We start from the raw sequence: 13,482 nt of genomic DNA, 5'->3' as shown, positions 1-13,482 counted from the left end.
AATTATTCAATTTTCCCAGGTCTTACATGAGGCACCACCATGAACTCCCACTAATAGGGGTCATGGAATTACGTCTCGACCAACTGAGGCACCACCAAGAAATCTCACCGAGAGATTCAAGGAATTACGTCCTAACCAATGAGGCACCACCATGAAACTATCGTGGAATTACGTCCTAACCACATACAAATCATATTTCACCAACCAAATAGGTATCCATCATGCATACCAATCTCATGCCATACTTTATAACCAACCTTCATTCATATCCCATATCAAATCCATACCAAACTCATCATATTCAATCCATGAACCAATCCCATGCATGCACATTATGCATTTCATGCCTTTAACATATCAATCCATCAAAAAATATAGCAAACATACAAAGACAAAGGAGAAAATAGAACCTGGTGCATTCTTGCCCAAGCGAGCTTCCTTCGCCTAGGCGAGAGCTCGAAGAGGGAACAGTGGTGATGTCACATTCTCTCGCTTAGGCAAGACCTCCTTGCCTGAGCGAGATGGCCTCTCGCTCAAGACTGGAACACCGGGGAGGATTTCCTGATACTCTCGCTTAGGCGAGCACCACTCGCTTAGGCGAGATTATCAGGTTCACTCCACTGTTCGCGCAGGCCATCATACAGATTCGTCCAGAACAGTTTCACAATACATATTCATTTCATTCCAAACATCATTCAATCATCACAGGAACGAAATAAAGCTGCAAGACCAACAATATGTAATGAAAACAAGAAAACAGTAAGAGTCCTAGTTTCTCTTACCTGGAAAGAGCTAGCAAACTACTTCGACACCTAAGCCCACCACCACAACAGCTCCAAGAGCATATTTAAGAGCCAGAGATAGTGGCACAGAAGGAAAATTGGATTTACTACAGTGAGCCCCAACATAAACCACGAAAACAACTTAGAAAGGGGTTATGGTTCGAAAACTAACTTACGTGAAGGAAGAACGAAGTTGAACTAGCTTGAATGGGATGGAGGGGAAAACCCTAGCAGAGCCTCTGTGGAGAAAGTGAGAGTGTTAGAGAACTGTTTTTGCAAGAATGGCAGAAGTGAGAGAGGTTTGGCTGCCTTAGGGGCCTTGGTGATGGAGGCGTGGTTCAAGATCGTCATAGGGATTTTAGAACAGTGGATGGAATCATGCCCAAGACCTTCAAAGAGATCTCGAATTAGCTTTAGATTGTAGAATAGGAACACTTTTATAATTTCTGTAATGTTTTTGTTTTGGCTTTATCGGACCTTTTGTTGTGTTGGGCCTTTTGGTGTTTCGGCCCATAGTATATAAGCCCTTGTGAGACACATTTGTATTCAGATTTGAGTTATATGAAATTTTGAGTTTTCTCTCAAGTCTCGAGGTTCTCCTCAGAACCACTGATCCTTATCTTTGAATCTCCGATTCAAAGTGGCGGATTTTCCTCACTTATCTTGGAACCTCCTCCAAGTGACGTGATTTCCTCCCGTTCCGAAAAAATCCCCAATCGACGTCCTTCATTTCTCTCCATTTTTCTTTTCTAGGGTTTATACCCTTTTCTGTCCCAGATGTTTTCCACTCCAAATCAGAGTCGATCCTTCATCACTTGGACACCCTATAGGCCAGCCTTTAGGCCCATTACATTTGGGACAACCCCTTAAATTTAAGGCAAAATAATAACAAAGGAATTAGTGGGCCTTACATAAGGTCGACTCATGCTCAAATATAGATTTATTTGGTCGATAAGATACTATTGTCCATACAAGACTACTCACACACACAACGCTTCAATCATTTTGTTTTAACACCACATATGGTATTCTAGTCATCCATGAACTAAAAAAAAATAAAAATAAAAAAGTCCAAACTTTCAACTCATTCAAGCAAGAAAACAAGAAAACTATAAACAAGAGAAAAAAAACAAGAAAGTAAGATAATTAGCTCTCGTGCCTAAATACTCAAATGTTTAAACTAAACCATTAACCCTGATTTTGAACTTTTTTTATGCCTCTTCTACATGTTTTTTCTTCAAAAATACTTCATAATCATTTGTATTCTCGATTATCTTTAAACCCTTAAAGTGTTTTAGATTTTTATGCCTTATCACTACCCAACTCACCTATTATATTAAAACTCTCACTCCAAAAATACAATTATCTTCTAAGAGACTCAACGAAATATTAACAAATAAATCATTTAAATATATTCTTATATTCATGGGATCTGATTCAATTTATATATCCTTATATCTATTTTATCTCTAACTAATTTGTTTAATATCTATATTATTTACCAAAATCTTATTTCATACAAAATATTTTGAATGAAATAAATATTTTAAATAAAATAATTACTAAAACTCTTTTATATCTTAGAAAATCTTTAAATTAAACAAACATTTTAAATTAATAAACCATCTATCTTTTATCATAATTTTTAAATAAAACAAATCTTGTAAATGAAATAAATAATAACTTTTTATTTTTTTTTACTTAAAATATTATTTAATTTTATATTATTATTATAATTTTTAGGGTCTTACGAAACTGACCAAAATAAATTATTTCAAAATTTATAAATTTAAATTTTGTTAATAAATTTTTCTTGTTTACATATTTTTCTGTATTGCTAAAAATATATTTTTCTGTATATAATTATTTCCTCAAATAATTATTTTCCTAAATTATTATATTCTATATAATTATTTTTCTAAATAAACCTTTTTAGTAAATTATGTTGCAAACCAAATTTTTACATATCTTCGCAATAGTATATATCGTTTGTCCTAATTAAATGTGTTATAGAACATAAATATTAATAGGAAAATAATACGAAATATGTATATAGTAATTTCCAAATATAAAATCTTAAATGAACTAATTCATGTTTATTATACTATGTATATGAATTTAAATTGATTATACACTATAAAGAGTCTCAATTAATATAAACTTAGATTTTAGTTTTATTTTTAAGAAAACTACTATATACATTTTAATTTTAATAATGAGATGAGGATAGTGATATAATGACTAAAAATATATAAAATACGTTAAAATAACACATAATCATAAATTATAGGATTTTTGTTCAATAAAAATAATAGTATAGTACTGTATATAAAGTATTTGTGCTTTTATAAAAAATAAAAAATAAACAACATAACTTGACTAAGTCAAGTAATATATTATTACATATAAAACTATTCCCACTTAAATACAAACCATTTTTTTAATGTTATTAATTTTTCTCTTCTAAAAAACTAATTTTTATTATTAATTCTATAATAAATTACTCATTTAAATTTATTTATTTATATAAGAGTTATTAACTATAACTATTTTATAATAATTCTCGAAAGTTCAATTTATTTATGATATATAATTATAAAAAAAAATTAAAAAAAAACAACACATGTCATATAGACGTTAGCAAAAAAGGAGAAAAAGATTGTCTTCTTTTTTTCCTTTTATCTTATAATAAATACAATTTAAATATTAAATTTATTACAATTTTAATCATTCTTTCAAAAGAGTTTAAATTTGATAAAGTCAGTAAAATTTTTAAGAAAAATTAAAACAAAATTGATTTAATCAAAACTATAGAAATCTTAAAGATAATCTATATATCTTTAAGATATAATTTATTCTTCTCCTCAAATTTTGTTACAACCTTCATATAAATACATAAAACTTGGTGTATGTTCATCATTCAACATGGCAACTATAGAAGGAACTATAAGCGAGTACCATTGTCGTATGCGAACTAAAGAAAATAGACCGAAGGTCCTCAAACTTAATGATATATTAAGGATTGATGTAACTATTATTCTTCGATATATACATTATTTTCATGGTGTTGAAAGATCAACCTTATTAAAAAGTTCAATACCCATTAGATATCAGAATTTCATCGAAAATAATAAAGATTTCGTAAGGAGCTTCATGTTCGACCCACACTGCTTTCAATGCTTCATCCCAGAAATTGTTGATTTTGCTTCAGAAAAAATTTTAAACATGAGTAAAGTAATCTTAGAATTTTCCTTTGATCCAGAGTCTCTAGATTCAGAAAGCCAGGAATTTCCTTTGAATTTAGACATCATGGTGGATGTACTTCAAGATGGAGAAAGCGAAGTGGAAGAGGAAGAGGAAGAAGAAGAAGTAATGGAACTGAATGCAATAATGATTCCAGCATCTGAAGAAGCCATTGATTCTCTCATTAAGTTCACAACTTTACCTTCTCTAAGAATGGAAACTGAGAAGTGCAGCATTTGCATGGAAAATTTTCGTTTAAGAGAGAATGAAGAAACTGTTAAGTTATCGTCGATGTCTTATGATCATGTTTTTCATCATTTGTGTATTGTAAAGTGGTTGAAGACAAGTCATACTTGTCCCTTATGTCGATACCCTGTGTGTATTCATAAGATTTGATTTATTTTCATTCAAATAAATATTTTCATTCTTGCTTTCTCCTTTAACATTTAAATGCTAGAATTTTTTTTAGTTTTTCTTACTGTGTAAATGCAAATAACGAATGCTTTACCAATAAACCAATTATTGGTTTTAGTGGAACTAGAAATTAATCCAATTTTAATATTTGGAAATTAAATAATAAAGTACGTTATACGAAGAGAATTAAAAAAAAAAATTATAAAGGCAAAAAAAATGTTTTGTATCCAAAATTTTGTGACTAATAAAAAATGGAAAATTTTAATTATATTAATTTTTAATTGGGTGGTAGTATGGGGTTGCATATATGATTTAATTTTTAATTGAAAAAATAATAATAATTGAATTAATTTTTAATTGGATGAAATGTAGTGAATATATAGGTGGTTTTTTTCGCTTTTTTTAGGGGTACAGACTAGGGATGTCCAAAAAATCCGTACCCGCGGGTATCCGCAGATAAAATCCGCAACAGATAGAAAATTGATATTAAAAATGGATACCCGCTATCCGCGGGTATGAGTATTTTTGATACCCGCATGTTAACGGGGCGGGTACGGATATCATAGTATCCGTATCCGCTAAACTTTAATTCAGAAAAATTATTATCCCACAAATGAGTCAAAACATTATGAGTCTTCATTATATTAGTAAAAACTTTAATTCAAATAAATTATATATATATATATATATATATATATATAATTTCTTTGAATTAAAGTTTTTACTAATATAATGAAGACTCATAATGTTTTGACTCATTTCAATGTTTTTACTTATATATATATATATATATATATATATATATATATATATATATATATATATATATATATATATATATATATATATATATATATATATATATATATATAAGTAAAAACATTGAGTCTTCATTCAATAATGGTGATCAGATTCTTACCCACAAATGAGTAAATTACTTCCATATACTGTGGAGGCATTGATGTGTCTCTAAGACTGGTTATGGACCAACATGGAAGGTAATGAAATTAACACTTTTACTTAGATATTTTAATTAAGTGATTGTTAGAAATTTTTACTGAACTCCTTATGTTTTAAGGCTCTTCTAGACTAAATTGGACAACATGAAACTTTATACAATGTTGCAAAAGGTGGACATTGATGAAGTTAGTAATTTCTTTAATATTTTATTCAAAAATAAACTATAATATAAATTGGTAGTGATTTTTTATTTGTTTGTTTTTCAAGAATCAATCAGAGAAAGGTGACTTGTTGATCCAAAAAATAATTATGGTTAAATAATTATTTTTTTAAATATTTTTGTAAATACCTGCGGGTACCCGTGGATACCCGCAGATATGAAAAAAATAGATGGGTACCCGCATAACGGATACCCGACGGATATGGGTACGGGTACGAGGCGAATATTTATTCAGTGGGTAGGGTACGGGGGAACTACTACCCGTACCCTACCCGCCCCGTTGACATTCCCAGTACAGAATTCTATTTATGTTGAATTTATGATGGTCATTTATGCTTTGGAGCATGCTTAGAGGGAGAGCTTTCAAAAGTTTTGGTTGGAAAAATGATTCTTTTTTAATCTGTCACGGTTTTTTTGTTTGCATATGCAGTTTAAAGTTACTCATGTTTTTCGTGAAGGAAATCATTGTGCTGATAAGATAACTAATCTAGCTTTGATTCATGGATAACAATATAAGTGGTTTAATGTTTTACCTCCATGTATTATTTAAATTTTTTTCATAATTGGTATAGTTTGTCTATGTTTCGTGAAGTGTAATTTTTATCATAGATGTGGTGTGGTTCCCCATGTTTTTGTATTTTTATTTTATCTTTTTAATAAATTTCCTTGTGATGGCCAACTATTGTTAGGTTTTGGGTGTCAAAATAGCTTTGATGTCAAAGTTCATGGTGATACCTAATATGATCTTATTTGAAAATGTGATGACAACACGTAAAAATTTTTAATCACAATCACTCTTAGGTTTAGGTTTAATTTAAGCCGAATTCATCTCTGCAAGAATAGCAAAAGTGGAAAAAGGTAGTGCAATCAAAAACAAAAAATATATAAAAATTTATACAATTTTATGATTTTCTACTATCATTCTTACTCATTATATTATACTACGATTTTATAATTTAAATATTAATTTTGACTACTTGCTCACAGTACATCGACTACACATTGGTTGTGTCAATTAATACTAATTAATTTCTTTTAATTCTTAGAACTCACAATAGTTATTTTTAGATACAACATATAATCTATAAAGGAAACAAATTAACTAGTTAATGTAAATATTTATATTAAGAACCAATTCAAAAATATCTTTCCGAAACATAAAAGTATATTTGGAATGAGTATTATAGAATGTAATTCTGAATCTGAAAATGTCTTCCCCGATACACATATTTTAGCAAATAAAAACATATTCTGACACCCAATAAAAAATTATTTGTATTATGTGTTTAGAAAGATATTTTCAGACATGAAAATATATTTGGAAACATTCACTCTGAAATATATTAAAAAAAAAAGGTGTAGGGTAAATTTTATCTTCCTAAACACTCAATCCGGATTTTATGTATAATCTTATTCTCCTCTCTACCTCTCCTCTATCTTCTTCTCCAATACCCTATTTATTGGCCATTTTATTTCCCAATGCCCTTTATTAAGAAGAATGGAGGATGAGGAAGATGATGGTGTTTTGGGGTGGTGATGGAAGGGTTAAGAATGGTGGTGACGGAGAGGTTGAAAAAAGTCATGTGTGGAAATAAAGGAAGAAACAAATAAAGATTGTGAATGGCGTGGAGGATGAGACTTGATGATTTGAGTGGAAGAAGGGTGGTGAAGACGAAGGTGGAGGGTGATGGAAGATGATGGAAGAAGAGGATAAAAATGTAATTCTATCAAGTTAATGGAGGTGCAAGAAGAAAAAAAGAGACATGCCGAAGGAGCCTATAAAGTGTAACAAAAAAGATCTTTCCTCTCCCATATCCTATGAAAAGAAAATGAAAAATCTTCAGAAGTCCAGAAAAGGCGATTTTAAAATTTTATAAAAGAAAAAACGGAATGTTTCGGTACAAAGTATCTTTGATATTAAAACATTTTGTTTTATCATATTTTTCTTCAAATAAACAAGATTTTCTTCCATCGAAAGAGTGTTTGTGCATTGTGCACATTCCGTCCCACGGGCTAGGGCTACCCATGCTTCGTACACTTTCCGTAGTGCACACATAGGGATCTACATTTTACAACACAGATTTTAAATGTACAAATAAGATATTCTTTACAATTTCATCAGCATCTCCTAAAAATTATTATTAAGGCTTTTTCTTATTGAAATTTCAAAAAAAAAAAGAATTAATATCCAAATCAAATTAATAAATATTTATACTACTAGAAAAACCATTGCAAAAAAAATTATGTTAATCACTTGATATGAGAAGGAACCTTTTAATAACTGATTTCTACTTCTCTCTTTTTCATATATATCATTTTTTCAAGTTTTAAAAACTAAATTATCAACTATTTTAAAACTCATTTAAATTTATCACTTAACTTACAAAGGACCAGGTAATACCCTGCCAAAAGCCAGAATTAAGGTACTCAACCATACAGCAAACCAAAACACCAAAAATTCAAGAATCGATATCTTATTATTTTGCATTTAACAATGCGAGAAACTTCACCATCTACAGATTTTAAGGTACTATGTTTATGGAGGATTACCTAATCAATTTTATTTGACTTGGTTTTGGGGCTGCGAAAAGAATTCCTTTGCGTTATGAGCTACCTCTGCCTCCAAAATTGCTTCTAGAACTATGTCAGATCCTTTCACATCAGCTGTTAATGAAACAAAAACAAGTTGTTTCATATCAGATATCGTTCTAAAACAAACAGATTCTCATCAAGCATGGACAGACAAGGCAAAAAGCTATCAGGCATTCATAAAGAAGAAAAACGAAAAATAATTTGCAGTTTTTATAATATCCTATAGCCTATGGAAAATGTGCCATAGTATAAAAATGAATGAAGCTCGGCAAACAGTCTATACTTCCGGGTCTTCGAGCTAACCAAATATCGTCTATAACCAAAGGTATGCAGATTAACTAATCATATCTGAAAACAGCACCGGTTGTGTACCGGGTAAAAAGAAGCTAAATATTTTAGTGCCTTTACATATGCATGTATGGCATACATAGATAGGAATCCAAAAACAACATCACATGACCAATGATCACGCTATATAGCACACAAACTGTAAACATAAAAATACCGAGTAAAGAGTGCTGTGATTGTCCAACTCATGAGAAATTCTTGATAAGAAAAACCAATAAGACAAAAAATATCATACCCCCACGATTTGGTAACAGTCCAGCATTTTCAGCGGATATGGGTAAGACAGTAAGCTGCAGTTTGTCGTCTATCTTCTCCACTTCAGGACTACTTGCTGACAACTCATTCTTTATGGAAGGGGACTCTGCCAATCTGGCGTAAATGGTTGCTTGATTTTGCATATTGCATGAATTATAAGATACAGAAGTTGAATCCTGGAAATATATAGGCATATAAGCACACTCAGTTCCTATACCAGTATATACTTGTCTCATTTTGTGGGTTAGGTTCATAAACCTTGATATCAGTGGGTTTCGGGTGATTCTCTCCAGAATCTTCTGATTTCTTACAGTCTATATTATCCAAAAGAGATAACAGGATTAAACAAAATCTCAACAACTGCATCTGTAAACGATTATAATGCTACTACACTCCAAAACAAAGTAGTAAACAATACCATTTGGGGTAGATGTCTGGTCAGGATTGTCAGCAAACCTTCGTGTCAAAGGGCCAGGATTTATGATTGATATGCTTCGAATTTCATGACGAATAGCATCTAGCTGAGCCATTGTGTCTTGCAGTTCCTTATGAACCTAAGACAAAATAGGCCAATACAATAAAAAGAAATTTGTCACCAGAACCAAGTCTTAGCAATGGACAAAGATTCCTCAATGAAGTAAAAATATTTCACTAACTTTTATGTTCATATCTGACATTATTGTCCAATAAATACAAAATAAACCTCGTGTTAATATTCTACAATGCAAAATCATCTTTTCTCCAATTAAGCATAAGACATTTACTGACATTTTGTGTACACATATTAATTATTGCTTATAAAAAAACATAAGACATTTACAGCCCTAAATATTATGACTTGGTATGTGTTTGGTTTCTGTAGAGAAAGTGCTTAATGATATTTACCTGGAAGCAACTAGTTATTGCCTTCATGCAACCAAAACACACAATCTATAAAAACCCAATGAAACTAACTCCTGTAGGTTTTATAATACTGCTGGTAACTTGGAAAATGAGAATACCTGGCGAGCCTGGGATTGCTGCATAACATTTTCAAACTGACCACGAGCCAATTGTACATATCCGATAGCTCTACCAGCAAGTCTCCCTGCTGTTCTGGATATGATTGGTAAATCCTTTGGACCTATCGCACATAACAATTCACATTTGTACTATAAATAATATAAAATTTTGCATATGATAAACAGATGTAAGAATAGCATGACCCAACCTATCAGAGCAGCAGTGGCTCCAAGCAACAGAAATATTTCTCCATATGAAAAGCCCAGCATTGCTCACTGTCTTTTTGAAGAAAAATCAAATTCATTTGAAACCCTAAAGAGTTCAATCAAAGGGCAAAATGGAAATTATAGTCGAATTGCTAACTAACCTGAAAGCATAAATTGAAAAGCATAGAATTAGCATGACATTGTTACAGTTTCAGTGCTTCCTACAAGAGAGTTAGCTGATGAATGAACAATGGTAAAACAAAGGGAGAGGAAGAAACGCCTTGGGGAATTGATTTGTTTTCCCAGCATGATAGCAAATCTGGGAATTAAACAGCCCACCAGATAAATTGGGATTTGTTTCATGCCTTTGCTGTTTACACTCCCTACTTGCTAAATTCACTTTACCCTTCCATCTATGAAATTACCTTACTAGACATTATTTTTTCCCCTCATTTCAAATAGCCTTCTTAACACACCTTTGTTTACCATTTCCTTTATACATGTTCAGGAGTTTGTGATTGTTGAGTGTTATTAGCTTCAGTGTTACCACCGTCTCCAACTGTATGAGCAGGATTGGTGGTATTTGGAGAACGATGTACGGATGCTTTAGGAGAAAATTGTAGGACCAGACTGTTCCATCACTAAAAAGTTACCATGTATATGTGTTCATCATTGTTAAATTTTTATGATGCAAGTTGTTTATTTCGATCACTAAAAAGGCAATCAGTAATCATTATTAAATTTATTGAAAATAGTTAGTTATTGAAAAAGAGACAAGGAAATAAGTTATTAATGAATGACTTAAAACTTAAAGAACAGATGATTTCTAACCCACAGTGCACTATGTATATAAAACACACTTCACCGCCATGATTGAGAGGGTTCAAGTGATTACAGTAAAGAATGTCAAGTTTTCATGTCTCATCTTAAGATAAGCAGAAAAAAATCCAATTTAATAAAATGACACATTAGAAGGGACATGGAATAAAATATTGTGAGAAAACATTTGTTATTTGCTTGAGTTGTCGATTGCAAGAGTTGTCATGTGTTGTACAAGTTTATGTGAAGAGAACAATATTTATTACTTGCTACGTGCGACCGGTGCACTTGCCGTTTCTCACTAACAATGTATTCTCTTGTTTCTAGATTGGTAATGGGGTATAATCTGACTTATACATGAATCATTCGTTCCAGAGCTGGTTTAACTATTTTTCTCAAATTAATTTTTAAAACACATGCATACAGATATATAGCCGTAACTCACTACCTAGAAATGTGATTCTGCAAGAGAAACAACCATACCTTGGAATCAGTACACGAGAAGCAATCCTTTACAGTCTATCAGATTAAAAAAAAAGCCGCTAGCTATCCAGCTGAATGAAATTCACAATTAATACCCCTGCAAACACCTGGAATTAAGAGAAGTCATGATATTGCACAAGAGATGTCCATGAAAAACTAAGAAAATTTATGACGTCAGATAAACAACAAAATTCTCAACATATTTAATAAGATCAATACAAGCCAACAATATTAAAACTAAGGCTCAAGATAAACAAATTTTTTTCTCGTCAATTTTCAATTTTCTTCCGGTCACAAACTATTTTCTTCCTATTCCTGCTTTCTCTTAAAATATAGTAATCAATAACCTTCAGAAAGATTTTTCAAATTTCTTATTAAAAGGCTATGATACATCAGAATAATACAATCAAAAACCTCAATGAGCCAATTCCAAAATGAGGAAAAGAAAGAGCTTGTTCAACACAGTTGGGATATAGGGGAATTGTACCTCCGGGAGCTCTTGAATGTAAGAATAATATTTCACAACCATACTTGGAAACCAGTAACTTTAGATTACTGGATCAAGGGCACAAACAATAAATCCATAGTGAAGGAACCGTGACCAACAAAAAAGGAAGGATACTAAACAATATGAAAATGATATCGTGATATAACGAAGCTTTAGTAAATCCAGAATTGAAACATTATTACAGAAAAAGCATAAAACTCTTCTCTCAACTAAAATATAATGTAATGATCACTAGCACATGTGCTTTCCAGATACCAGAAACATTAGCTTAAAGTTAACCAAAAAAACTAAAAGGAAATGGTAATTCATGAAATATTGATGATTAAAAATTCAAGCTCTTTACAACACAGGGCTACAAACTACTGCCACACGGCATATGAGATATAACACTGTTTATATCAATCCATGAAAAATTTACGAAAAACTTCTGACTTGTTAAATAAAAGAAATAAATAAATAGCAAATCCTGACACACCCATGTAAAAAATGCATCTCTTTATAATACAAAGAATCTCAAACTCGAAAAGGGACAATCTCAACTTTGCATTCATAATTCCAAAATTTCCCTGTGCAAAAATGTGTTTCTGATATTTGAAGTGACCACCATTCACAAACTTATGTGCGACTTATAATAATCCAATTTTAGTGAATATAACAGGCACCCAATTTTAACCCAAAGAACGTAATGGGAGTTAGCGAAACATACCTTATAACAGTAACAACCTTCCCAATACGCAGTGCTCTAGTCTCGATCTTAATCTCCGGCGAACCCACCCACCAGTGCAACAGTAGCACCAAAGTGCGTTCTATGAATCAAAATTCAACTAAACAATGAACAATGAACGAAAGAGAAACGTATGCTAAAGATTTAAGATTACCAAATAGATTTACCTCTACCTTTCCACTGAAATTTTCGAGTGTGAAGAGGATTTAGGGTTCTAAAAATTTTGAAACAGAGGAGAGGATTGAAATTAGGTTCAGATTACAGAATATAACTTTGGATTTTCCAATTTTTAAAATCTATATAATTAAAACACAAATCTGTTTTGGAAAAATTATATAACATATATCAGATCTTAAAAACAGATTTAATTAAATGATCCTTAACTGACCAAACCAATTTAAAAGTGGATCAGATTGGCCAAATAGAGTTTTAGTCCACCCTTAGTATTTCTATTAATGAGAAAGCAAAGCAAGAAATGAAATGTAAATATTGGGAAAAAGTATTAACAGGTGGAATTTCTCGAGAATATCTAGGAGAGGGTCTTCAAAGGATGTTAGAGTTTTTAAAAATGTTAAAATGCTCCAGAAAAATTTGATCAAAAAATTAATATCTAGAGAATGAATGGGATGATAGGATGGATAAAAAGGTTAGAAAAATATTAAGTCAATAAGGGAATAAGGAGTCTTTAGTTATTTTCAAGAAAAAGGTTAATTAAACTATTATTAATTTTATTTTGAAAGAAAGTGAAAGGAAGGACATGTGTCAAGATTTTTTTTTAAAATATTGTAGTAAATAGTAAAGAGTTCACGAGAATGGTTGAGCATTTGGAAGAAAACGATAATTTTTCTTTTTGATATAAAAGATTTCATTGGTTAGTTTATTTGTATTAGACACTTATGAATTTAGTAGTTATTTTAAGTATGTAC

General features: G+C 31.1%; 2 protein-coding genes across 16 annotated transcripts; one reads left to right on the top strand and one right to left on the bottom strand.

Moving 5' to 3' along the window:
• The first annotated feature begins 4,007 nt into the window (after nucleotides 1–4,007).
• LOC114191259 (NEP1-interacting protein-like 2) lies at nucleotides 4,008–4,421 on the top strand. The gene has a single exon (XM_028080431.1). It carries the CDS (start codon nucleotides 4,008–4,010, stop codon nucleotides 4,419–4,421), a length of 414 nt encoding a protein of 137 aa, XP_027936232.1.
• Nucleotides 4,422–7,944: 3,523 nt separating this feature from the next.
• LOC114189463 (sec-independent protein translocase protein TatB) lies at nucleotides 7,945–13,080 on the bottom strand. 15 transcript variants are annotated; one of them, XM_028078019.1, is made up of 10 exons: nucleotides 13,064–13,080; nucleotides 12,724–12,770; nucleotides 12,539–12,638; nucleotides 11,325–11,431; nucleotides 10,025–10,128; nucleotides 9,816–9,937; nucleotides 9,233–9,368; nucleotides 9,073–9,128; nucleotides 8,795–8,990; nucleotides 7,945–8,283 (listed from the first exon to the last, which is right to left on the bottom strand). In XM_028078019.1, exons 5-10 carry the CDS (start codon nucleotides 10,083–10,085, stop codon nucleotides 8,180–8,182), a joined length of 675 nt encoding a protein of 224 aa, XP_027933820.1. In that variant the 5' UTR covers nucleotides 10,086–10,128; nucleotides 11,325–11,431; nucleotides 12,539–12,638; nucleotides 12,724–12,770; nucleotides 13,064–13,080; the 3' UTR covers nucleotides 7,945–8,179. The 15 variants fall into 15 exon arrangements, with proteins under 15 accessions (XP_027933820.1, XP_027933819.1, XP_027933825.1 ...); XM_028078018.1 differs by lacking the exon at nucleotides 13,064–13,080 and adding an exon at nucleotides 12,945–13,044; XM_028078024.1 differs by lacking the exon at nucleotides 13,064–13,080 and adding an exon at nucleotides 12,945–13,028 and having other exon boundaries at nucleotides 12,724–12,736.
• Nucleotides 13,081–13,482: the final 402 nt, after the last annotated feature.

Source organism: Vigna unguiculata, chromosome 7 (genome assembly GCF_004118075.2).
Source record: "Vigna unguiculata cultivar IT97K-499-35 chromosome 7, ASM411807v1, whole genome shotgun sequence".
In the NCBI taxonomy this organism is placed as follows: domain Eukaryota; kingdom Viridiplantae; phylum Streptophyta; class Magnoliopsida; order Fabales; family Fabaceae; genus Vigna; species Vigna unguiculata.
Note: the sequence above shows the minus strand (reverse complement) of the source record. Positions and strands in the feature narration are given on the sequence as shown.

Excerpts from the sequence above, each read along its gene's own strand:
- LOC114191259 (XM_028080431.1), top strand. The coding sequence starts at position 4,008 with ATGAGTAAAGTAATCTTAGAATTTTCCTTTGATCCAGAGTCTCTAGAT.
- LOC114189463 (XM_028078019.1), bottom strand. The coding sequence starts at position 10,085 with ATGCTGGGCTTTTCATATGGAGAAATATTTCTGTTGCTTGGAGCCACT. Across the intron at positions 9,369-9,815 it reads AGCAATCCCAGGCTCGCCAG|GTTCATAAGGAACTGCAAGA; the intron begins GTATTCTCATTT and ends ATTTTGTCTTAG. Across the intron at positions 8,991-9,072 it reads CGAAACCCACTGATATCAAG|GATTCAACTTCTGTATCTTA; the intron begins GTTTATGAACCT and ends ATATATTTCCAG.